The sequence below is a fragment of the Grampus griseus genome, assembly GCF_964374135.1.
Source record: "Grampus griseus genome assembly, chromosome: 6".
In the NCBI taxonomy this organism is placed as follows: domain Eukaryota; kingdom Metazoa; phylum Chordata; class Mammalia; order Artiodactyla; family Delphinidae; genus Grampus; species Grampus griseus.
Genome location: NC_139000.1, coordinates 63014664 through 63041540, shown reverse-complemented (window position 1 = coordinate 63041540; position 26877 = coordinate 63014664). Strand labels below are relative to the sequence as shown.

The following is a 26877-nucleotide window of genomic DNA, read 5'->3' as shown; positions in this document are numbered from 1 at the left end:
TACCCATTTAACTTAATCCTACCGTGTTTATTAAATATCAAGAAGCACGGTTTTCAGAAATTGATATTAGATGTAACTTTAAGGTACCAGGATGACCTTGAATATCTTTTTCATTTTTATATGTTTACATGCTCCACCTGTATCCCAATTTTATCTTGACCATTTTGTTTGTTCAGTAAAGCTACATCCTTTTCATTCAGAGGCCATTTTATTTGCTCTCTGGTAGGTGATTAATAAAATAAAAATCAACTAATCTAAGAGTTAAGAGGAAGATATGAATCCTGAAGGATTAATCGTTTTAATCACCCCACCCCCAAAAGCACCCCCACCCCAAAAAATCTGTTTCTTTGGGGGCTATCTGGAGAAATGAAGAAACCTAGAAGAACATAAAACACACCTTTCAAGATATTCCCTTGAGGGTCCCTGTAAGCTTAAAAAAAAGAAAAGCAAAAAGATAAATTTACCTGTGTTGATTATTCTGTTTACAGTTTAATGGTTTATTGGTTCAACGGAAAGCTGTTGTCATCATAAGGGACTGTTAGTACTGTTTGCTGAGTCCAGCAAAGTAGAACATTTTCTTACCTTCTTTCTTTTGTTCCCAAAGCTAATTGTGAGGCATTTAACAAAAGCCCGTGTTAATAACAATGGAGGGCCGTCATGTGAATAAACAAACTCTTATTCTGAAATCACAGGCAATGTTGATTCTACCTGCATGAATATTTGAGTGTCGTGTAGGCAAGGATAATGATCCCGATCTTAGGTGTTTCCCCTTGGGCAGATTTTTGAGGGGAACTAGGTGGTCCCCAAGCTTGTTTTTCTGAAACTCATTGAGTTGGGCTAAGAACAAGGTTCTCATTCCAGAGATTTTAGGGACATCATCTTAAGAACATATGCAGTGAAAACTTTACCTTCACTTCTTTCTTAGTTTGGATTTTTTCAACCCCATCCCTTCACTCATAGCTTTTTTGAAGGAGAATCTTAAACTTCCTTACCTCACCTTCTGTTTGCTTTTGGAAATCTGGGCATAATTGTTTTAATATAAAATTTACCTTAATTTTCTAGACAATCTTATGTCATGTTTGTGGATGCATATAAATTAAAGAATTAAAATTATTTATATGTGTGCATTTCTGTGAGGATGTGCACATGATCAGATCTGTCAAAGAGTCTGTATTGTTACAAATGTACGAGTTGCTACAAACACAACTTTAACAAACTAAATTTCTAAACTACTTTGCCCCTGGTGTTTTAAACTTGATTACTATAGGGGGAAAAAGTATCTCCCTATTTTTTGAGGAAAAATACTTGGAAAAATCACTAGGGCGTTGTTGAAGCTTTGCAGAAAATTTTTATGTTAATGAAAGGCATGTATTTATGTACCACTTAAAATTAAAGATTTAAAATTTAATTTAAAAAAAGAATTGATAGCTAAATTACATAACACCTACCCTCTCACAGGACAGAAATTGAGGAATCACTACCCTAAACTTAAATAAGATTATCACCTATTATTTTAAACATTTAAAGTCTAAACTAAAATCCGTTTTGGTTAGGAATTCTGAATTATGCTAATACCAAGAATATTTAACATGTTCCAAAAAGAAGCTTAAAATACACTTAACCTTTCATCACCTGAGAATCTGTTCAAAATTTGCTGAGTCAGGACTATCTTGTTCAAACAAGATTCTTAGGAATTGATTTCATTAGGAATTAGTATCATGGAAATTTTCAGTGAATATACAGTTTCTATTTTAATTGTTTATTGTTTCCCCTGTCCACACGATCACCTTTAAAATTTTGCTTAATCAAGAGGTTAATTATTAATTCAAAGGCTCTTGGTCAAGTAACCTGGTTAAGTAAGTTATAACATATAAGCAGGTATAAGTACTTCTCCTCAGAAACTTTTGGAAATGTTGATAATGCCAGTCCACAATCTAAATAGCTAAATAAATTTAAATTTTATTTTATATTTTCAGTAACTGAAAGGAAATTAATTCAATACTAATTGATATCCTGCCCATTTCTTTGGCATGTAGATTGTTAAATATACTCAGTGATCATTTTTTCTGTATTTAAGCATAATTATCTGTTTGGGAGAAGATATTTTGATCATATGTACCTTAAGTATGGTTGAAAATGAATAGTTGTAGTCAGGTTTCATCCCTTTGAGACTAGTGTTAGGAGAGAAAGTCCAAAAGTATGTTGATTTTAAGTGTTCAACGGGTGGCCAAAGACAGCCCTCTTGACATTTTGGAGGGATGATTAACAAAGAAACAAACAAAAAATTAGCAACATGAACAACAAAAAACTAACTGATTTACATATGCATTCTTCCAAGGAGACAACAGTGTCTCCAGTTGTCTGGGAGACAACAAGCCAATCAGTGAGTGACATTTAGGTCACCTGGCTTTGTGAAAATAGCTTTTCTTTATGAAAATTTCTCCAATATAACCTGAGAGGCTCATAGAAACTAACCTGAAATTAATTATTAGCAGAATTAACATGTGCTCTGCCTAGAGCTCTGCTCTACTCTGCCTCCCTTCTTCAGAATGTTTACTTGACTCAAATCTAGGACTAGAGCAGAATCTATGAGTGGTCCTTAAGGTAATCTTTATACGAAGCCAAGCTTCTTGAACTGTTTTTAGATTGTTTTCATAGTATTGCTTGAAAAGAATATACTTTGAAGGAGCCAACTGACTACTGTTACTGAAGAAATAATTTTTCAAATTGCCCCATCACGTTGCATTTCTGATGAGATGCTCCATTTTGAGCACCTTTTTAAAATCTTGCCATAAAATTTTCTCCTTTATGCAAGCATTAAGGTCCATTTTAAGAATATTTTTCATTCTAATTTAATTTCTTTACTGACATATGGCTTATTTATGACATATATTCTAAGCAAAATCTACATATCTTTCAACCTATCTATCTGTCTACATTAAGGGAATTTTTTCAGCTTTTTAATTAGTTAATTAATTGATTGGTTAGTTAATTTTCAGTTCTTTAATTTATAAAATTACTTTTACCTGAAATATCAGTATAATTAAAATACATGTTTGGGGAATTTTAGGTGGTGTTTTTGGAGCCTCATAGATCTGTAAAAAATGAGCAAAACCAAATATTCCGAAACTCCAGAATCACTATTACCTAGAGTGTATAGAAACTAGAGTCTAAAAGGAAAAGATTCTTAATAGCCAATTTTTTTTTTTAGCCATAGTGTTATCAGAAAGGATTAAAATAACTTATCATGAGTTTAAAGGGACTTTGGCTCCAATCATCATCTTCTAGAAATTCTTACTGAAAAGCAGCAAACAAGGTTTAGTGGACTGCTTTGAATAAGTCATCTTTTCAATGCAAGATTCAGTTAATTTACAGCATAGCTCTCTACAGATTAAAACCCATGATTTTCTAGTGTGTTTTTTCCCCCCAAAGCCAGATAAGTTTACTTTCTTAAGGATAAAAATAAGCAATATATCTTTTCAATAAATCTGCTAGCACTGTAGGGCAGCTGTTAACCAAACAGAGCTGGATAGGGTTACTGGAACAACCTCTGAAGGGCAGAGCTGATGATTTGGAGATCTGGGAAGAATTCGTTTCAGCTTGTATTCAGCGCATTCCTCACTCTATTCAGATGTGGTAAAGTATTTCCAATGCCATTACTCCGAGTTTAAAATAAAAGTAGAAACTCCTATCAACTCTGTCTGAAAAGAAAAAAAGCCACTTTGAATAAAACAAAATTAGTAAACATCTAAAACTGAATCCCTTGATGCTTCTAAACATAAGTTAGGGAGGATGTTCATAAGGTGGGACCCTTCTCCTCTAAACTGCATGTCTTCTGTGTTTTGCAAACTGCATGCTTAAAAGTTATTGATTATTTTACTCAGTGCAGATTATTTGGTATGTTACATATTTTTAAAAGCTTTTAAAATTTTTTTTCTAAAATATATCTCTCTATTGAACATTAACGTTTGCTTTTATTTCAGCACATTTTGTACTCTAATTAATGTCTAATTGTTATGTTCTAAGCACTCATTTCTCTTGTATGCTTTAATTAATAGAGAAGCATATTGCAATAGCTTTTTCTGAAAAACAGTCTAGGAATTTTGCTTTTCAGAGTAAGGTTTTCTTTTGCTCTTTTTTTTTTTTTTAAGTTGCCTCTTGGGAAAGTAAGGTTAATGCCATGTACAGTACTAGTTTGCATGTGTTCATTTAAATACTAAAAACTGTAGTACTGCTCGATCCATATCTGACTGCTAGGTTTCAATTGACAGCTGAGGATTTGTGACTGGACCATGAATCAAAACGGCAGGCATTTATACCCCAGTACCAGTGAGGATACATTGGGAATTACTTGGCAAAGGTAACATTTTAATTATTTCCAACCCTACACTTACACCTAAAATTACATGAGCTATAGTGTGTGTTTCTAACTAGCTTTACAGAAAGTATATATATGTTAAAATTTTAGTTGTTTTGGCTATATCATCCTTCTCTCCCTACCCTCTTCCTTTATTTCTCATTTAGATGCAACTTCAAATTAATTGGAGATTAGAGCATATGCTAATTGGTGACTGGAATTCCTAAGTGCTGTCAAATGTTGTAAACGATTTATAATACTGGGGGGAGGTGGGGAGGAGGGGATTTGACACTTAGATTTTAGGAACTGAAAAATGAAATCACAGTTTTAGGGAAGATTTTTTTTCAGCTGTCTGAGGAAAAAGCATGGGGTTTTCACATTATAGATTCTTCTCATTTCAGTTCTTTTTCTTTACTGTTAACTTTAAGCCATTTTACTATTCATTTACTCCCCTCTCAGAGGGAAAAAGCTAACTAAAAGAAAAATTTCAAATCAGTCAATTTAACTGTTATTAGCAACACTCATGAATTTTGGAGTGGGGGGATTGTTGGAATCAATAGCTAGAGAAGGAATTTTGTTTAAGTAAAGTTTTAACTTCTTTTTATACATTGATGTGAATCACTGAGAGCTGACTTTATTTGGTTGGCTGAGAAAATCATTCTAAAACTTCATTTTCGAAACTAGTTTTGATATTGTCTCATGTACTGGTTTTAGAAAGTAAGTAGTGCTAATTCAGCTTCTTAGGAATTATTTCAATAAAGAATAAATTGTGTCAAATTGACAAATTAAATGATTAAAATTCATGGTATAATCTTATGTAATGAGATAAAAATTTACAGAAGAGAGTGAGGTAATCCCATAAGGAGTTCAACAAAAGTAGAGCCAACATAATTTTCCAACTGTGTTATGACTGTCATCCTCTCTTTACTAAGCATCCCTGTGTTAAAAGTACATACTTGGGTATCAGTTGTAAACGTGCTGCGCATCTCCATATGCTTCATAGAAACTGCTGAAGAGTAAAGTTTCAAAGAATGAAATTAATGAAATGCCACTTTTTTCTCAGGTAAAAATTAAGAAAATTAGTTGGATTCTGTTTTAAAAGCCTGTTGACTTTTTATTAATTCACTACCTGAAATGAATACCATATGACTTTTCCTCTTTTTAAAGATTAGTATAATATCCTCTTTAAAATGTGTACATTTTTACCTATTTTGATTTTTTTCCACGAAGCTTATATTATTCCTCCATTTGGAAAAAATACAATATATACTTACAAAAAAGAAGATAAACTCAGTGAAAGAAGATAAACTATTTATTTAAATAGTCTTTATTAGTAAGTATTTTAAAATTTAATTTGATTCAACTTGATAACACAATGTTTGGATCTAATTTTATTTATCCTTATATTCCATGCTCTGTTGGTTGGCTAAATGGCCCATTTCTACATACAAGCCTTAACATATTTAGAAAAAATTGCAAGTCAGATGGAAAGAACTTGTGTTTTTAAATGTAGCTATAGCTGTGTGAACTTCCCAATCTGTGGATTACTGATTGACATTTACTTATCTAAAATTGGGTAGTATCGCTAAAGTACATTAAAGCGAAATAAGGATATAAATTATTGAAGACTTAAACTATAACTGTACCTAGTTTGTAGTGATGTTTCAACTCAAACATTGTTATCCCCAAAAGGAAAAGGTGAGTGGACAGTGAATCACCACAGAACACAGGTATTGGAGTGAATTAATATGACGACTAAACTCAGTTCTTAGGAGAGCATTGTTCATCTTACAAATCATCTTCTTGGTGAAAAAGTGGTGTGGTCATCAGTTTCAGGTCATAATCAGAAAAAAAAATTGGAATTCATGTACTTAAGATTTCTTTTATTTTCTCTCTCAAAAATAATTTTTTTGGATTAGCAGATCATGATATGTAGAATGGCCTTAGTGCTTCAAAAAGCTTGACGAAGGTAGCTTTTGGTTTGTTTCTCCCCTTTTTATCATGATTCAGAGGGCACATAATTGATAACGGCAGGAATCACGTTCATACATTCAACAGGTATTTATTGAATCTCTGTGGTGGGCAGTCCCAGACACACTGTGACTGATACAGACCCTCACCGTTCTTAAAATCCAAGTATCATACAGTTCAGAGTAAACGTGCTCAGATGCGACAGGAATTTGCTTTGCTTTGCTATACTTATCAAAAATGGGCACACGTGGAGTCCATATTTGATCATAAAATAGGTCATGTCTGTGGCATAACATATTCGTAATTTATTCATGGTTTATAGTGTGTGTCTTATAGTTATTTAGGAAACTCAGTAGTTTTTTTTTTCCTAGAAAAGATATTGAAAAAAGAAATCACAAATGTCTGTAACACTACTACTTTTAAGGCAGATAACAGACATCTAAAATCTTCAGGGCACTGCTGCAACTTTAGAATGATCTGAATAAATTAAAAATACATGAGAAATGTCTGTCTATCCAACCAGAGAATTAAATCATTTGCCTTTGTCCTAATGGAATAAAGAAAATATCACGTTATTTTGGTTGTGGTTGTTGCTTTTTGTTTTGAACAAAAGGCAATCCCCGGAGACTTTGTGGTAGCAAAGGACAAAGCAAAGAAGGTGTTTTGGTTTTGCTTTGTTTTGATTGTTGTTTGCTACCGTTACCTTCTTCGTATAATCACTTGTCCATGGTCGCCCCCTTTTCTGCCATGTGCCCATCCTTCTGTAGAGGTGTTTCCATGTCAAAGCAGCTCCTTCTTCAGGGCTGAAAATGGCAGTGCTGAGGGAGCTGAGTGAGTATAATCAAAACTGGAAGACTTCCTCCACCCTCCTCCCTCTCCACGCGCCCCCCACCCCCAATGTATAAACATTCTCTTCGGAACCAAAGCTGACTCCGTTGGAAAGTTTTCACAGACTTATTAAGTTGCAACCCTGAAGGTGTTCTGTTGTTTTGACCTTAGAATTTTGTGAGCCATTTGTGTGTGTGTGTGTGTGTGTGTGTGTGTGTGTGTGTGTGTGTTGCTTGCGTCTTGAAAATGTGAATTTTTTTCTAACCCAAAGGTCACGTACTGCAGTCAACCCAGAGTGAAATCCCTTGGTGGAGGGCTTACTTCTGCTTGAGGCTGGAGGGGCTCAGCTCTTAGCCGGGTAATAGGTGATGATGAGTTGCTTATGTTGTTCATAAGGGTACTGTTGTGTCTGTGCTTTGTCCTCTGATGTGGACAAATTACACTGCTACATATGTGAGTTACGTGGGTATAAACAAATACAGCAGTTAACTCCCTAACTGGCTTTCTTTCTTGAAACTATAGCCAGAACATAGCTTGTACTAGCAAATATGAAAGAGCAATATAATTGAATGAACAAGAAAGCCAAAGGACAATCCAAGAATAACATAAACAGAAGTTATTTAAAAACGTTGGAGGTAGTGCTTTATGCAAAAGAGAAACTGGATTTATTGTTTCATTCCCTCTTCTCCCTCTTCACCCCTTTCAAGAAAAGGCAAAGCCACAAGTGAGTGGCTGTATGTGTCTGATGGCTTCTATAAACATAGCAGCAGCCTTCAGATGGCTAAAATAAACATGTGTGTGTTACTGAAGGATATGTTTACACAAACCATTTGCTCAGCCTCTGAAATAATGAATAAATGAAGATTTTACTGAAATAATTGGAGGGATTTTTGTGTTTCTGCTGATGCCATAATTGAATGGCACCGAAGAGACTTTTATCAGCCATTTTCCATGTTACATGTGTTAGCAGTTCCTTTCTATGAGTTGAATACTTCATTCTGTAGTTACTTTACACGTGTTTTTGTAAGAAATTGTCGTTTATTACTGCAATTCTAGAGAGTTGCTTGATTTCCCAGGAGAAATTTAGCAGCCAGTAAAGATTATTTGAATCTGGTTGGTCAGGAGAAGGAGGGCAAAAAAAGAAGGAGTAATAGCGTTCATTTCATACATCTAAGCCTGTTTGCATAACCCTGTCCTCAACCATGTACCATTTTCACTGCTTTGTCCATAAAATTTCTTTGTAAGATACATGTCCTCAACGACTCAAGAATGAATGTTTAAACAAAATAACTTTCAATATTGCGGTGCAAACTATGTTTGTATGTAAATATATGTATATGTGTGCCGTGTATGTGTGTACATGCATGTACACATGTGCATATGTGTGTATACATGCGGCACATGTATGATAAGGGTAATATGTAATTAAAGGGTTTTACGTAATGCTAATAGTTAACCTGTATTTCAACGTTATACCTAGACCATCCCTACAAATTCACTAGGTTAGCATTTCCTGCTTTCAGTTTGTTATCTTGACACATAACTACGGTACAACAGCTGGGTTGTTCCTGGAGTTCCTGGGGAGAACTTTCTTCTCAGAGTGCTGAATTTCCTTTTCAGCTGTCAGCTCTAAAGTGTGTTCAAAATGTTCAACTTTTTACACACCATTCTGGGCCCCTAGAACCACTCTGGGACTAGGATAGAAATGCTGATAAGGTAGATGAACGGAAGAATCCCGTTCAAGGAGGGGAGTTGCAAAAGCCAAAATTGCACATGACCATTGTTTGGGAACCAGGGCTACTAAGTAGTGTTGTTCTTTGTACTTGGATATTCTATTTAAAAGAATTACTTCTCCATTTACCTAAAAATTATTTGTACCTGTTATGAAATCAAAAATTTTAATGTGATCGTTCTTAAAACTGATCTTTATCTGGTGTTTACACACACGCAGTATCTGTCATCTGGCTGTTGAAAAATACATTGGGATTTGTTGCAGTTTTGCCTAACTTTCTCCGTTTGTAAAGAAAGATTTGCACAACACAGCGTTTCCTTTTTATCTAGGAAACTCTTCAGAAGACTTCCTAAGAAATTAATTGTATTCCAGCCAGACTTGCATGCTGCCATCCCACAGGAAATGGGTCAGCAATCCATTAAGATGCCATTAGATAATCTAATTTGGAGCTTAATCTCTAAATTAACCATGCTCCATACTTGAAGCATACTTGAGAGAAAGAAAAAAAGTTTACGTTTGAATCGATAGGGGAGCCGAAGCGTGAAGAAGGCTGTTTGTTTTTTCTGTAGCCGTGGTCACGTCTCAAGCCGTCTGGTAACCAGGAGAAACCAGACATGATGTAATTCCAGATTGAACTTGAACTTCAGGGACTTAGGCTAGGGGAACAATGGACCATAGGAATCAATAATGTCCATTTTCCACATGATTATGTTTGGAGCTTTAAGTTAACCTTTATGGGAGAAGCAGCAGGATCTGCAGTGGGACCAAAATGGGATGACCCAGAGACAAGATGTTAGAGGAGAGAAAACAACTTTTTCCGCGATATTTTCTGAGCAGCGCTGCAGATTCCAGCAGGATTAGAAAAGTTCCCGCTCTGCCTGTTCAGAGCACTCTTTGTTCGCTTAGGTAGGACAAACTTAATCTTACGTTTCCTGTCAGATGATTTTTGGCTGTACTGCGGGAGAAGGAGGAACATGATGCCGAAAATTCCCAAATGTAAACCTTGCTGATTAACCCTTTGCCATGAAAGAAGTATATTAAACACCTCCTTGATTTGAAGATGTTTCATGGAAAGTACCATATTTACATATGTATTAATTCCCTGAGAAATCAGCTCTGTCAGTGGCCAGCGCACCCTTTAGTAACTTACTTTTTGATTCACATGTTTGCTAGTGCTGTTAGGAGGTATATAGTGAATTTTCAGTCGTATTTACTGAGATAGCAAAGTATATGAATGAGTAAACGTGATAATAAACGTAATGACAAATTACAAAAGGAGAAAAAGTTCAAGAAATTGAAGAACACAAATTTTGAATATTCAGAAATTGCAGACAGCTACAATTATTCTCTCCTCTGTTAATCTTTGTTTTATGAGAAGGAAGGTTTTTTTGCACATGTGAACAGAGTAGCAGGCATAACATAAAAACATGTTCAGTTCCTTAATCATTTTTGATTTTATGCTTAGGAATTCTGAGACAGAAAAGTTCTGTCCTTTAGAGGTGAAATTGTGCAAATAACACTGATTTTTGCTTTTCAATGAAAATCATTTGGGAAAGAATCACATTTTGCTTTTGTATAAAACTTACATTTCTATTTAATTTGGTATGCCTTGGGTGATTTTCTCTAGTGAAAGGCACTATTTGGAAGCACTATTTTTGTAGGGAATTTTGTCTGCTGTTGAAGACTCACATATGCTAATAAGGGGAGCTGTAGCACTTGTAACAATAGCACTGAAAAGGAGCCCGGGGATAGAAAGGAATACAGACTAGAGAAAGAGGATGGAAATCCACACGTAGGATTCTCCGCTGTGGTGCAGTCTGTGGGAGGAGATCAAATCGCTACTTTGAGCCTCATAATTCTATATTTTTAATTGGCTAAAACCTCACACAGCTACATAGCTTGTTAGATACATAAGCGTCTGTGTACCGTAATTTATTTACAATTAGTCGTCTTCATAGTAAATCTCTATCTTCCACTTTCAGTTCAAAAACATGAAAAGTATGGAACACAGTTTTTAGGTTTTTTTTTTTAATTTGGTCTGTTTAGGGGAAGAGTATTTTTCCTACTTATGTCTAAAGTAAACATTTTAAGGAAATAAGTTTTTATTACTTTCAAGTATATAGATTGCCTTGTTGAAGGGTCTTCTAGGATTTTGTAAGGGCTGTTTACTAAAAGAGTACAGACATTATAATGTACACATTAGGTAATTAGCTGCAGTAGCCCCATACATAAAAGCTCTTCTTGCCCTGTGCTTTTCATTGGATGACATATTTCACTGGCATATGCCATTATTTTATTTAGAAAATGCTAGTACTCACACATAGTAAAGTTAACACGCAATCCAGCATGCCCTGATAACAAAACCCACCTGAAACAACTGAATATAAATTAATGAGCTTTGATAGCCTACCGATTGGATATGTTATTTTCAAAATCGTTGGTCCCCAAGGAGTAGCTAGCAATAAAGCAGGCTATTTACCTACTTAGTTAAGAAACAGATATGTTTCTCTTTCATTACTATGAAGTGCTCTTGCTTGCAGTTAGAATAATTCCATTGAGACACCTGCAGTTTATGATATTTGGTGTTTCTCAGAGAGCCCGCAAGAGTACTTTGCAGTTAGGTAAGAGCCGGCCAGGGAGCTTTCCAATACAGATTGTTACAAATAGTAATAATCATTAGGAATCATCTTGCATGCAAATAGGATCATTCCGATGGCAATAATGATACTTAAAAATGGGGGAAATAAATTGAAGAAACCCAAGACCTGTGTAAAGCACTTTCACTTCTAGTCTAGCTGCATCAGAAGTGGAACGCAACAAGCAAGTTACTGACATACAGCCACGTCTGTATGTACATCAAAAAAGGTAAATATTGCCTTCAGCTGAAAAGGATCTGGAATTGGATAAATAAAATACAGGTATTTGTGTTGAAATTTGGACTCAAAAGTTATATTCTTTGGGAATTTCAGTGTGCCTAAATGATTTGGGCCTCAATTCATAGAATCTCTTGTATAATTCAAGGATAATATGAATTCTTGCTTAGTAATATAAGTAGTGTGTTTCACAGAAGAGGGAGATTAGGTGAAGTGTAGTGGGTAAGAATGTAGGTTTTAGAACCACGCTGCTAGATTTCAAATCCTGGCTTCTACAATCTAACAGCAGCAGGGGTTGAGCAAGACACAACTTCCAAGCTTCAGTTTCCTCATCTGTAAAGTCAGAATAATAATGGTACTTTTCTCATAAGTGTGTTATGAGGATTGAAAGCTTTAAAGTAGGTCTAGCACATAGATCAGTGCCTGGCAAATGCACACACTAGGTAAGTGCTAGCAACCAGTATATTTAATAAGTACCATTTTCTTTGTTCTAATACATGAATGAATTCTTAGATCTATTCTTTATGTATAATAATTTATGTAATAATTCCTAAATATATGGGTACTTAAATACTACCCATATATTCCTTCCCCTGGTCTGATGGAGCATTTTTTCATAAGACACAGTCTGCAGCATTTGTGTTATATTGAAATAAGCCGCCAGTCCAAATGCACACATCCAGGACAGCATGGTTTCTAACTTAATACTTAATTAGCCTGCCCTTGATTGGTTTTTCCAGGTAGATTTTAGCTATTAATAGGGAAAATTTTTTATTGTGCATTTTGGGAGAGATACTAATACCTGTGTGTTCATATTATAGTAACAAAATTAGAAAGGTTTAGCCAAGGAAGTAATAAACTTTCCTTCTTGGGGGTATTTGAAACAGGTACAGTGGAATTAAGGGCAAATCCTGCTTTTAACTTAAGGTATTTATTGAATTTATTTTCCATGTTTTCTGGGCCATTGCTTACTTTTATTGCTGTCTATAAGTAATGTGGCTACTGGTACAGTTGAGGTACGTATGAATATATACAGTTCTTGGGGCTTCATTCCCGTAATATTTTTTTAAGCTTCTTAAAAGAGTACTTACTATCTTTAAAGCAAATATGGTAGTCGTATGATTAAATCAGTATGTAAAATCTGAGTGGGTGATACGATTATTCCCCTGAAAAGTATTAGTACACTGGATACTTTGACATTTCATAAAATGTTTGACAAATGGGTTGCCCAACCCATTATCAGATGCACACAGACTAGTAATAAATGAATTTTGCCATTTTTCAATTAGCTTTTATTTCAGGACAAATAGTTGAAGGAAGCCTTTGACTTTGGTTCTTTACTAAACTTATGACTCCATATATGTTTATTTGGTACGCCATGGTTCTTGCGTGGGTACCAAGTTAAAAGCTAAGGACCCAACCCTTTTTGGCCTAGAATACACAGTCACAGAATGCATAATTTTTATAAAGCACAACCAAGTCAAATGTTGACTTGTCCAGAGGAGTTTTCTCAGTTTCTTTCTTTGAAAGGTACAGAGTCTCTTTACTCCTTGTAGATACAAAGACTAGCCATTTTATCCAATTTGTCCCGGTTAAGAAATATATAAATAGTGTATCATTTTTAAAAAGAAGAAGGAGGTATCTTCTTCCTCCTTAATCCTCACCATAACGTCACTCTCAATTAGCTTTGTTTTCAAAGGAGATAGATATAACAAATTTCATATTCGCTAGATCACCCAGACCGATCACATATTCTGTGCACAAGTCTGCTGCAGCACTAGCCAGCTGTGTGGGGCATGGGAAATTCATTGTCTCCTGAAGCAAATACATTTTGCCTTCAGAAAACTCTGTTCATAAGTTCTTTTGAATGTTTGGTCAATGTCTAACTTCCCAGGGAAGCAGTATAATAGTTAAATGGCCATGGGAATCAGAACTGATTCATATCTGAGATCTAGGTGGGTAACTTTGGATGAGTTTAAGCCTCAACTTTCTCATCTGTGAAAAGGGGATAATGATGGCAATTTCAAGAGTTCATTGAGAAAATTAAGTGACATAGCATATGTAAAACGCCCAAGATAGCACCTTGTTCATAGTAGGCCCTCAGCATGGTATCTTCTGGAAGTTTCTGCCTTTACGCTAATTCTGTCTACCTGAACCGTATGGAACAAGTCTATGTTTCTTTTCAACTCAACTATCATGTCTTCCCTGTTTCCGTTTAATGTTCCTCAAATGACATGATTTGGTGAGTTTCTTCACCAAAGAAATGCCATAGAGTTTGTTTCTCTTGAAGAGCGATGCCTAGAAGAAACACAATGCTTCTGAGATAGTCTGATCAGTATAAAATGAAGCCGTCCCATCACCTACCATTAATGCATCTTAAGGTCAAAGTAATTTGTTTGTTTCTTTCTTTCCTTTGGTGGGGGGGGTGGCAGCCACATCATACATTTGATCAGAATCATATGAAAATATGATCCATGATATCAGATGTATTAATTTTTCCTGTAATTTTTATTTAACTTTATTTTATTTTTAATGAAATATCTCATTATATACTTAGAGCGTACATAGAGTAGAAGTCACTAGGGTGAATTCTGCTTTGTGTTAAAGTATTGTCAAAATATTTGGGGCTTTGTTTTGTGCCTGATTTTCCACAAAGTACTTGTATTCTTTTCTCTTTTTACTAGTATGGCAGGTATATATATATATATATATATTTTGTTTTGTTTTTGTTGTTGTTGTTTTTGCGATACGCGGGCCTCTCACCGTTGTGGCCTCTCCCGTTGCGGAGCACAGGCTCCGGACGCGCAGGCTCAGCGGCCATGGCTCACGGGCCCAGCCGCTACGCGGCATGTGGGATCTTCCCAGACCGGGGCACGAACCCGTGTCACAGCATCGGCAGGCAGACTCTCAACCACTGCAACACCAGGGAAGCCCAATATTTTTTAAAGATGTGCTTTCAACTTTCAGTCATGCTCATCTTCTGTTTGCCTTAAAAAAAAAAAAAAGGTGATTTGGCAATGAAAAATGTAATGAAGACCAAGTAAATGAGTGTTTGAAGATATATTGCTGAAGTAGCTTAATTTGACTTTGAATATTTTCAAATCTTTCAGTTGAGAGACTCTCATCTCTTAATAGACAGAGACACAGATTATTGGATTGAACATAAGGTTATCCATATAATTTTCATTCTATTAGAAATTAAAACGATTAAGCATTTTACATGTAACTAGTTGTATATGTACATAAATATGAAAGTGTGTTTATTTTATCCATGCTGGCAATCACTGACATTGACTTATGTAGAGAGAGTTGATATGTAAAAAGCACTGTTAAATTTCTACCTGAAAAACTATGAGATTTGAGGCATTGTCTTTTAGAAATTAAATGATCTAAGTTATTTTGTTTGGCTAAACATTTTTCTTTGCACTGTTATCGTAATCTTTGAATTAGTTTTACCAGATTTTTTTCAACGGGACTACCAAAAAGCTCTAAAAAATGTCTGTGCCTTACAGTTCTGTATTTAACCTCCAGATTGGCAATAAGAGACTTGTAAGCCCATATATGGGGTCTGCATAGTGTTAATGTCTGAGATTTATTTTCCCCCAAAGGTTCATAAACAGTATTGACAAATATATCACACACTGCAATTTTGACGTGGTCATAATGTAGCATGGGAGGTTTGAAAGATTTAAATAAACATCTAAATTGAATTTGTTAGCTCTTCTGCAGCAAGAGTCCTGTTAGTCACTAGCATCTATGTATTTTTGTCAAGGATTTTCCATAAACTAACAATACATGTCTCTTCTAAAGAACTGAGTAAGAAAGCTATTGCAAAATAAACCCTGAATTCCTGTCTTTTCTGCCATTGATCAGTAGACTTCTCCATTTAAGGAGTCACATCTATTTTCAAGCATTAAAATACACTTTATTTTCCTAAAATATGCAGTTTCTAAATGACTTCCTAGAGCCCATTTAATTTGGGACTCGTTAATTTTGCAAAGTTATTTACTTGTCGTTGACATTTTCTTTTACTGTCAAGGATTATCAATTTGAGCTAGTCTTTTTGTTTTGTATACATGCTTCCTGCTTTAGGTTAAAAATAATGGAGATCCATTTTTGTCATTTATTTGTTGAGAAATAATTAGCATCAGCTATGGTCAGCAATAAGGATTGATAAGATAAGGTCATTTTCTTTAGAGATCTTACCTTTCAGTAAGATAATCATAGATACAGATTATTATGATATGAGGTAGTGCTATATAGAAGTACTATGTAATCAAGTGCGGTAGGACAGTGGAGGGAAAATGTTTCATGATGAATCATGTAACACTCTTCCCAATCAGTGGCCCAATCAGTGGTGCAAAATGCAGAAGTAATTGTTGAAGATGTGTGTGGGAAGAGAGAAATATGTGAAAACAGTTAAGTCTCTTAGAAAAGGTTTCAATAACAACTTTTTATTCTGTAGAATTATGATTTTTTATCCTATAATGACATATCTTTTTATTTGAAGTTTTTGTTTCAAGTATTATATGATTTTTCCTGCATAGTTAATTTTTGTTGATACTAAACATCTCTAATTTTAAGTTCAGAGATGCCTATTTTCTTATTATAGGGGCCAAATTGCAATGTACTCGTGAAATTATGTGATTATGAGCAACACTTTTAAAAAATATATAGTTGGGTGTGATTTGGAATATTTAATTGATTTGCCTGTTAATCCAAAAATTTACTGAGCACCTACCATGTACCAGTTACTATATTAGATGGAGAACAGAAAGAGAAATGGACTTTGTTATTATGGATCTCATACTCTAATCACAAAATCCCTTTAGCATAAAAGGTCATTGTGAATATTTTTCTGTTAAAATATTAACTCAGAAATATGTACCTAGACGTAATAATGAGCCTCTTTATTTGTTTAAAAGTGTCATGAGAGTAAAAAGTTACATATCAAGTTCTTTTTTTTTTTTAATCCACGCTTTTTCTTTTTGGGGGGTAGAGGGAGTAGGTAGGAAAATTGTTCCTTCAAGGTAATATTCCATAAAGGTTTTTGTACCTTTGGAATTTAAATATGAAAAAATGAGGGTGTCTAGCTTGATACCTACCATAGTAGAATCTATCTCACCTCATGGCTCCAAAAGTAAAGAAAAGGATATAAATTAAATTTAAAGGATAAATTAAATTTAAACATTGAAGTTGTATTTCCATGCCAGACGATGACAAAACTGGGTATGGAATTGTCAGTTGGATGTTTTCTTGTTTCATGATTATTTATGCAGCTGTTACTTAGCTGACATTAGTTCCTAGTTGAATGTTGGAACAAATAATGCATCTGATTAGGTATACCCAGAATGTATGTTATGGGGTTGTTTTGTGACACGTAGGTGTCGTGTTATTTTCCTCTGTATGATACTTGTTGAATGAGAGATTATGCCAGTAGCAATTAGAGAACTGTTTCTTGAACTGTTTTTGTTTTATACATCCCCAAATACAACATCGGTGAAATTAGAGTTGGTTGGAGAGGGGCAAGCCCCTCCTCTGCTTACTCCCTCCCTGTGGGACTTCTCCCAGGCTGCTCTCCAGACTCCCAAACTCACAGCAGCTGGGATGTGGAGACATGACTGATGCGGAGGGACAGGGGATGCCCTGGCTTCTGGTGTCAGCTTCCAACTACACATTATGCACTGGCCTTCCGAAAAATGTATTTTCTCTTATTGTGAAGGGAAAAAAAAATCTCTTTCATTACGGCTTTCAATTTTATTCAACCGATAGGCAGGTGAAAAATTGAAATACATCACAATTGCTGGTGAATTAAAACAAGATCAGAGTATTGCTTGCAAAGTATGTTGGCACTGTTGTAGATTTGCTCTTTTCTTTCTCTTTTTTTTTTTTGACAAAAAATCATATTATATTTACATCAAAGTAGACCAAGTATTTTAGGAAGAGTATCCTCAATCAGAGTTTAATAACTATGGATGAGTCTTACTCGAGTTTTTTTCACAATTAGTCTTACCATCCGTGAAAGAAATAGACCATGTAGCTTACATACATATAATGTTTATAATTTAGCACATGTATCTCATATTAAACTGCAATTTGGAAAAAAGCTATTGTAGTAATTTGATGCCTATGGAATTTATATTTCTAATATTGCTGTAGAGTAACGTTGTATTTTTTCTTTTTCTCTTCCTTCCCTCCTGCCCCTCTCCTGCCAACAGTCCTGGTACCTGGGCTAGCTTGGTTCCTTTCCAAGTATCAAATAGGACACCCATCCTACCGGCAAATGTCCAAAATTACGGTTTGAACATAATCGGAGAACCTTTCCTTCAAGCAGAAACAAGCAACTGAGGGAAACATGAAATACAACACTAGTTTAAGAAATTAAAAAAAAAAAAAAGGAAAAGAGAAGACTGGACAAAACAAAACAAACAAAAAGGGAGAAAGGAAAGAAACTGAAGAAAGAAGATAATAGACCAGCAATCGCAGCACTTACAATCACTAATTCCCTTAAGGTTGAAACTGTAATGACATAAAAAGGGTCGATGATATTTCACTGATGGTAGATCGCAGCCCCTGCAAAGTAGCCTTTGTTACATGAAGTCCGCTGGGAAATAGATGTTCTGTCTCTATGACAATATATTTTAACTGACTTTCTAGATGCCTTAATATTTGCATGATAAGCTAGTTTTATTGGTTTAGTATTCTTGTTGTTTACGCATGGAATCACTATTCCTGGTTATCTCACCAACTAAGGCTAGGAGGCGGCATCAGAAGTGCTGGGTGACAGAGCCATGAGCCAGCCATTTTATAAGCACTCTGATTTCTAAAAGTTAAAAAAAATATATATGAAATCTCTGTAGCCTTTAGTTATCAGTACAGATTTATTAAATTTTGGCCCTTAACCCAGCCTTTTCCAGTGTGTAACCCAGTTTGAAATCTTAAAAAAAAAAAGAAAAAAAAAAGAAAAAAAGAAAAAAAAAAGAAAAAGAAAAAAGGAAAAAAAAAACAGTTTGAACACAAAGGCTCTATGGAAGAAATGCCTCTATGTAGGTGAAGTGTTATCTCTGCATGCAACAGTAAAAATTAATATAATAGTTTCCCCACAAAAGAAACACTTAACAGAGGCAAGTGCAATTTATAAATTTATATCTAAAGGGGAATCATGATTATAAGTCCTTCAGCCCTTGGACTCTAAATTGAGGGGATTAAAAAGAATTTAAAATAATTTTGAACGAATTTATTTTCCCCTCAGTTTTTGAGGGCAGTAAAAAGGCATTAAATCAAGACAAATCATGTGCTTGAGGAAAAAAAAAATTAATGAAAACACAGCACTTATGTTGGTTTAGCTGCAGCCTCCTTGGAGGTAGAATTTATTTATTTAAAATTACTGGTTGCATCAAGAACCCATAGGGTGTACAAAAGGTTCTATAAAATCTGCATTCTAGAGACAAAGAGGCAGGCAAATCCATGTCACAAGGGTAAAGCTTATAGTTTACAAACTGGGAACGCCAGGGTGTAGGATATAAAAATGCACTCTTGAGAAAACAGATGTAATCAGGGTGCTGAATACTTGCATGGTGCTTTCAGACATTAGCCTTGTTCAACAAATTTCTTGTATTGACAGATCTGTGGTGTGCATGGGCAGACACATTTTTGCCTCTATGTCTCTTAAAATTTTAATTAAAAATACTCTTTCCAGTAATCCTAATTTGCACGAAGATATAATGTCCACATTACGTGCCTTGCCTTGAAATCTAAAAAACAAAAAAAAACACAAAAAAACACAAAAAAGTGACATCACTACACTTGTTTTGCTGCATTTATTATCATTTTAAATCTTTACCATTTTTATGACAAAATATTTTGTACTCCAGACGAAGAAAAATGTGTGACATCATGGATTTTTTAGACAGTTATACCTTTATCTCACATTTATAAAGCATATCATGGCTGTGTATAGTTGCCGCTTAAAAATTGTAATCGACCAGCAATATTTTCAGTATTTTGGTGTTTTTTCTATTAACCTTTCATGTTTTTCATCTTCCAATTAATATTTGGGGGGGAGGGATTTCAAATTTATACGAATTATGCAATACCAAGTTTTGCCTATGTAGGTAGTGCTTTTAGCTGTATTGGTTATTATAGGTAAGTACACAGATTTAAAAAAAAAATAATGTATGCTTTTTTTTTGTTTGTTTGTTTTAATTGACCAAAGTGGGTACTGCTATTTTTGCAGTGTGATGAGGTCCTTTTGTGTACTGAGAGATGGACAGGGGATTTTTTTTAATATACATATATATATATTCTGGGGTGGGTGGGAGGATTTTTAACACTTTACAGTGTAGCTGTGAAGCCGTGCACCCTGAGATGGGCCTGGGCTGCACAGCGACTGTTCTGCCTACTGTGAGAAACTTCAACTTCACAGGTTTCCCTCTCAAACTCCCCACCTGGGGTGCAAGCGGAACTCCTTTCTGCTTTTCATAGCAACAGAGTAAGAGCAAGCAAACACAACCAATTCACCTGGAGGCAGACTTGGCTTAAAACAAACGGTCTTATCTTTTTTAGGGGGGGCGTGGTCGTTTTTCTTGAAAGTTCCGGATCCACAGTGGAGAGTGAGCCTGTCTCATAGTTAGCAAAGATAGTCGTTGAAAAGTATATCTAGCAGATGTTTCAACTTCGGGGCTGAGCATACTTTCTCCTCTAAACTATGCCATCCTGCTGGAGGGGGTGCTCCCGCATCCTTTCCCCACCACTTTCCTTCCCCATTTCTTCATTTCATGAATGTTAGTCTGTGATTTACCTGGGACTCACTACTTCAAACGGACGGTAGTGCGCTTGGAAATTTTTTTTAATATCCAGGAGATTGAACAGAGGGCTATTATTACATGTATTCGGACTTCTAGATTAAAATCAAAGTTCAGTTTTTAAGGAACAAAAATAATAAGTCTTAAGTTTTCATTTTACCTGCCCTTTTTAAACAGAGAACCAGACTAGAAGGGAAATAGAGAATTTTTAGAAATGAATTTTCCTGTGGATGAATTAAGCCCATCAGATGCTGATGGGATTTCTTTTTTAAGGGATGGTACCTCAAGTATATATTGGATTTAATTTCCCCGGAGGGCTAGAGGGTGAATGGAGGCTGGTTCTACTTTACTCTGCCCCACTGCCTGCCCCCCCCCCCCCCGCCCCACCCAGTCCCATTGAGGGAATTCATTACCAGGGGGAAAATCTTTTAGAATTAGTGACACATGGTGGGCTGTCCTGAGGAGCCCCCGACCCCCTTCCCCCAGGCCATGGCCTAATAAAATAAACTGTCTATTGTTCTCACAGCATATCATTTAATAATGAATACTTTAGAACAATGCTTATGGGCCTGAGAATTGTGTTTGATTAGCCCATTCAGTTTGATAGCCCCAATGCTGAAAAGCACAGCAGGAGCGCAAGTTCAAAAGGAAGTCCAGTCATTTCTGTGATGACTTGCCCTGGTGGAAAACAGATCATCTCAGCCAAGCTCTTCAACCTAGTAGGTGAACAAATCAACCTCACAGGACACGCAGTATTTTTTTAAGAGCAGAGTCGCTCTCTTTTTTTTTTGCCAGTGAATGAGCAGCTCTAGCTAAATAAGTTACACACTGTGGGTATTCCTGCCTGCCTCTTGAATACAAAGGCCTAGTTCAAGTGTTGCTTTTTTTTTTTTTAATCATTTTTTTTTCTCCTTTCCTTTTGAGATAAAACTCTTAAAAAGATACTACTCTCTATATAATCTCAAATCCATTTCGGCCTCCTCCTCTTTTTACCAGGAAGTATCTTGTGACTAAGGGCCCCCCCCCCCTTGCAGGTCTTGCACGCCCCTCCCCTCCCCAGAACTGCAGAGCTACAGGATGGTGAAGGTCACCCAAGGGCATCAGTAGGGGGTGGCGTCTCCAGCCCCGGCTCCGCGGCACTGTTCAGCTTTCCCTGCGTTGCTTTGCAGCCCACCCCTCACAGTGCCTCTGAAGTGTTTCCTCTGGAGTGACATGAGCGTTTGAGGCTTGTCTAAGGAGAAAAAAGAAAAAGGCAGTGAAGGAGACTGTACATAAAGACATGGCAAAAATCTTAATTATAGCAATATAGTTATGGGGTAATGTTCGGGTGGGCAGCTCCATTAAAAAAAAAATATGTGAATGAATCTGTGAAGCTGCGAGTAGCAAGAAGAGCGAAAGGTCTTCTTCATGAACCGCCTACCTTGTAGACAGTAATTTGTACACTGTATAGTTTTGTTAAGAATTTTTTTTTAAATTAAAATTCCCATGTTTGTAAAGCTAACTTTTTAACAATTATAATGGAACTATATGTTGTTTCCATTTTTAAAGTAAACAAGAATATTCCTTGTTTGGAGACTGGACTTGAGTTAAAACTCTCCAGGCTCTTAAGTTATGTATTAAAAAAAAAAAAATCTGTCCATGTTAGGAGTTATTTCACAGATTCCTGTGCTTGAAAAGCATAGGATACTAATCCTTTAAAAAAGTGTAAATGGAGAAAAGTTATATTTTATGAAGGTTATTTTGTTGTATTTAGTATTGGAAAAGTTGGTTTTCAGAGCATTTCAGAATGTCGGAAGCACCACTGTCTTTTTATTAGTATATACGGCCTTTAGCAAAAGTTTTTGTGATTGTTACGTGATGGTATTTAAGGTTGTTTCACAGAGCATTCAGGATAGGCAGAAAATGACAAAACCGTGCTATGTCTCACATAACGTGTCCTCAGGGAGCAGAATCTTGGATTTGTGACTTGTAGCTTCATAAGGACTCAACAAAAGAGATTGCACAGGGACATCTTCAGCGGTGTGACACCAGGACATGTGTTCTTTACCTAGATTCAAACTCTATGTACCGTGTGAAACGAAGGCTGCAGAAAGTTATCCCATATTCAGTGTACAGTATTCATTTGTAATGAAACAACTCTACAATATTGCTGGCAGATAGGCCCCAAGCATGACATTCAGTATAGTTTACATGTTCCTGTCAAGGTCTTTGGTTAACATTAACCAGCTGCATGCTTCCTGGACTTTAAAAAATTGGGTTTCTATTGCAAACTTTTTTTTTCTTAAATGTGCAGGCTATTCAAGTCCAACTGTAAAAGCTCAAAATTGAATGTTCTACTCCATGCTGAAGGAGCTGAAAGCTGCCTTCTTCATATTTTGCACTTTCTGGTAGTTCCCCTGTTTTTTTCTAATTCCTTAAAAATTGTGTGGGTGGGGTGGAGCACTGCAGTTGGGGGGTAACATGGACCACTGATTTTTGCCCTTTGACCCTGCACAATGACCTTTGCATCAGCCAAACTCATTGCCATGACAACTCTTTGTACTGTGTCCGTGCCACAGATCTGTTGGTGACATTGTTCATATAGTCAAAGGGGACAAGTTGGAGACGGTCAATTTTTACATTTTTTTGTTGTTGTTGCAATTCTTTCTTCAATGGTTGTAAGTAGTTTTGTTTTTTTTGTTTTTTTTTAATAATAAAAGGGTTCACTAGTTAAGACTCTTTAGAAATATCTGTGTGTTGCAATTCAAATTGTTGAGATTGTGAAAACGCTTCAGTGCCACTAGCCTATGAGCACGCCAGCCCCAGCCTCTGATAACTTTTATTGCATGATACAGTACCAGTAACAAATGGTGGCCTACATACACACAAGGCAGTGTGAGCTGGTGACACTAAAGCCAGTCTTGTATTACTGTATTTTTGACAGAATGGTTTTGAAAACTGTGCTACAGGGACTGATGTGGCAAATATATCTCTTTATGCAGAAGGAAGTCTTTTTTTTTTTTTTTTAAGAAGTATGGCTTATTATGCATTCTTCATCGAGGGCATTGAAGTTGCATGGACTGAAAAAAAGTTGATGCAAAACGAGAAAGAAACAAACAAAAAAAAAAACCAGCAAAATGTTTACCAAAAAACTCAAACAAATGAGCAGTGCCTGTTCAATTTCACAGTCTCTGTTGAGTTCAGTTGTAAATATGTTTCAAATGACATTTTCTTGGAAAAAAAAAAAAAATCTCTACAACATTGTAGAATGTGAGGGGTAACTCCATCCCAGGCATAGGCTTCTCAAAGCTGCATTAGATTATGTCTTCATCAAGCTGTTAATTTGTGCTTATATCACATAGAACTTTTAGCATCCTGGGAAGAGGTGCCCTCACCTCAATGATATTTCTCTGAGAACAACTTTTGTAGGACTGTGTGTTTCTTTAGATACATTTAGTACAACTGTAGGTGACGAGTAGTCAGTTATTGCTTGCTAGCTACACACCAGGGTTGATCCATTTTAAAACTTTTGGCATTTTTGTCCTCATGGGCCATAAATACAGAACCTTGTATTTTAATTAAATTTTTTCAAAAAGGAGGCACATGCACAATCTCCGTGTAACAAACCTTTAGCAGTAGGATGTATTATATGACAGTTACTTAATTTCTGGCGTTCAGACCTCTGGGATCAGCCCCAGACTGGGCCAGAATGTTAGCGAAGGTTTTATTGTGCCCGGTTGGAGGATAATGTTCTTTGGGTACTTTTTGTGGGTTGCAAATGAACTCAATTGCCACAAGTTTTAAACTGGTGTAAATCAAGCTTGACTTAATGTGATTGTTACTGTTATATCCAGCCTATACTGCTAGCAGCTGCTCATACTGCAGTCAATTACTGGAAGCAGATATATTTCCTATGCAAAAACTGTTTAAACAATAAAATGAGCTATGCTACAGACTCTGGCCTCATGTTTTATTTTCCTCCTCCACCTCTTCCCGCCGCTCTTCCTACGTTAGCGTTGGGGTCAGTATATCTTGGAAGTGGATCTTGGTCCTTCCATCTGGGAATTTTGTAGCATGGGTTTAATTTCTTAGCATCTGGGATGGTTACTATTTCAGTTCGGTACTTCCAATTGCACTGGGCACGTGTGGATGTTTAAACCCTTCTTGCAATTCCTACTACGTATCGTCCTCCCAAACTCTCTAAACAATGACAGTAGAAATGCAAGTGCAGATCTAGAATTTCAGCCCCCCACTCTCTGAGAAAGGCCTTTCAGCAATGAGGTGAAGATGTAACGTGTGCTCGGGATGACTGGACTGTGGTCTCCTCGACTGAAAAACCACAAGGGCCTCAAACACACACACTCAACAGAAAAGGTAAGTCCTGGGGCCACCCTGTGGCTGTGGGTTTAGTGGTTTTGTGAGTACTGGAGGAGAAGAATTTCTTTCTCCCAATGCCTGAAAAGGAGAAGCATCTTAGGTTTCCAAGAAGCGGTGCTACTTTTCAGTGCGAGCAGGGTCGATGTTCCTTATGCACAGGGAGGTGGGACGCGAGCTGAAACTGAGGATGGGGTCCCAAATCCAGACTCCTTGAATACAGCAATTCTGAACGGAGTCAGCTGGAGTTCAAAAATAGCTAATTGAAAAGGAATGAGCTTAAAGGGTTTTGCGATCCATCTGAGTGATGTGCACAAATGAAGCAAAACTAATGCAAGCTTCATTGAAAAGAGATAAAAATGCCTGGAATTTGACCATCCCAATCAAAGACTTGCTGAAACGGATCCAACTGCCTGATCCCACCACCTCTTAATTCATGACTCGGGTCCCTTTCACCTCCCCAAACCGCCCTGATACAGTGGGTTTACAATGCTGTGTGTAGAGTTGCATGCAAATCAGTTGACCGCTATCTACTGAAAAAAAAAATGGAGAATCCTGGACGGCTCCAAGACGAGATGGTAATTGGATTTTTTAGAAGATTAAGAAATGTCCTGGGAAGTAGTTTTAAGAATATTATAATTGAAATAAAATTTTTACGTATAGAGCGACTTTTTGCCCTGATGAAAATGTTTGGCTTTGTTGGCATCGATCAAGATTTGGGGATAGAAGAGAGACAGCAGTGAGGAAGTGTACACAACAGTTACTTCAAGTCCCTGCTCTAGAGTTAAACTGGCTGCTTCCAAATGCTGGGACTGGCCAGCTGTATAGACAGTTACATAAACTTTCTTTGCCTCAGTTCCCTTGTCTGTAAAATTAGTGAGAGTGTCTCATTAGGCTGTTGAGAGAATGAATGAGATTGTGCGTGTAAAGCTCTTTCAGTGCTGGAAATGTGTTACTTATTATTACTATTATCATTACTATTATTGGCTTCATCATTGGGCAGTGTGACACATGAAATGAATGGATTGGTTTCTTTTAGAGTGAGGACGTGAAGATATGAATTATTTTCATTAGCAATTGGTTTTGCATGTGTGTGTGTGTGTTTGTGTTGTATGTTATTGAAATAATTGAATTGCTACTGGTTGGAGAACATTACTTCTTTCCCTTTTAGTTTTAATTCTGTGGCAGCCAGCAAGTCTCTACTGATACATATTCCAACAGAGTCCTTCCAAGAGACCATTTCTTGAATGGAAACTGCGCGTCTGTAAATGACCTGACCTTAGCTTCTAGAAGTTCCCTTCAGGTGATGTCAATACTTTCCTTTCTTTGTGAGGGAAGAAAAGCATTGATTTCTTAAGTCTGTTAATTTTCTAAGTAGCTTTATTTTATAGGAGACACAAGAATTTGCAAGGAATAGAAGTTTTCTCAAATAGAGAAAAGTCACGAGAACTGAACGGAGGACCTTGTGGGCTGAGGAAGCCCCAGGCAAGAGTGCAGCATCTGACTCTCTTCCCTCCTTGGACAAGCTGACAGCTGGCATCTGTGCTCCGCTCACATGACACTCCATTCTTTCCTCTTAAGGTGGGGACTGGATAAGGAGGTGAAATCTGCAATGGGCTGGGAGAGATTGGATAAGCCTGAGATATGCAGCTTTCCAGACTTCATACAGAGGAGCCCCCACAAAGTCTTTACAGGACAGCGTAGCTGCTCCCACAGGAAAGGAAGCAAACGTTCTGTTCTTTGCTTCCAGGCCACCTCCCTCTGTGGAATTCCCCTCTTCTTCGTTCTCCCTTCACTCCCTGCTCACCCAGTCCCAAATGCCCCCAAACCATCCTTGGGTTGTCCAAAATTGCTCTTTCTGTTCAGGGTTGGAAACTTCAGTGATCCTCATGGTGTCTCTTATTCTAAAATGGTCCTTTCCTCCATGTCAACAAAATGCCCCCCTCTGGGGTACTCTGG

At 36.5% G+C, this 26877-nt stretch overlaps 1 protein-coding gene across 8 annotated transcripts in view; it reads left to right on the top strand.

Moving 5' to 3' along the window:
• NFIB (nuclear factor I B) overlaps window positions 1-23656 on the top strand; it is a 234883-nt gene extending 211227 nt beyond the window's left edge. For 5 of the 8 annotated variants that reach the window (XM_082657076.1, XM_082657075.1, XM_082657074.1 and 2 more), the window contains 2 exons: window positions 4272-4360; window positions 17980-23656. In XM_082657076.1, coding sequence (XP_082513202.1) covers window positions 4272-4360; window positions 17980-18109 — 219 coding nt within the window. In that variant the 3' untranslated portion in view covers window positions 18110-23656. The remainder of the gene's footprint in view (window positions 1-4271; window positions 4361-17979) is intronic. The other 3 variants (XM_082657081.1, XM_082657080.1, XM_082657078.1) reach the window with 1 other exon arrangement.
• Window positions 23657-26877: the final 3221 nt, after the last annotated feature.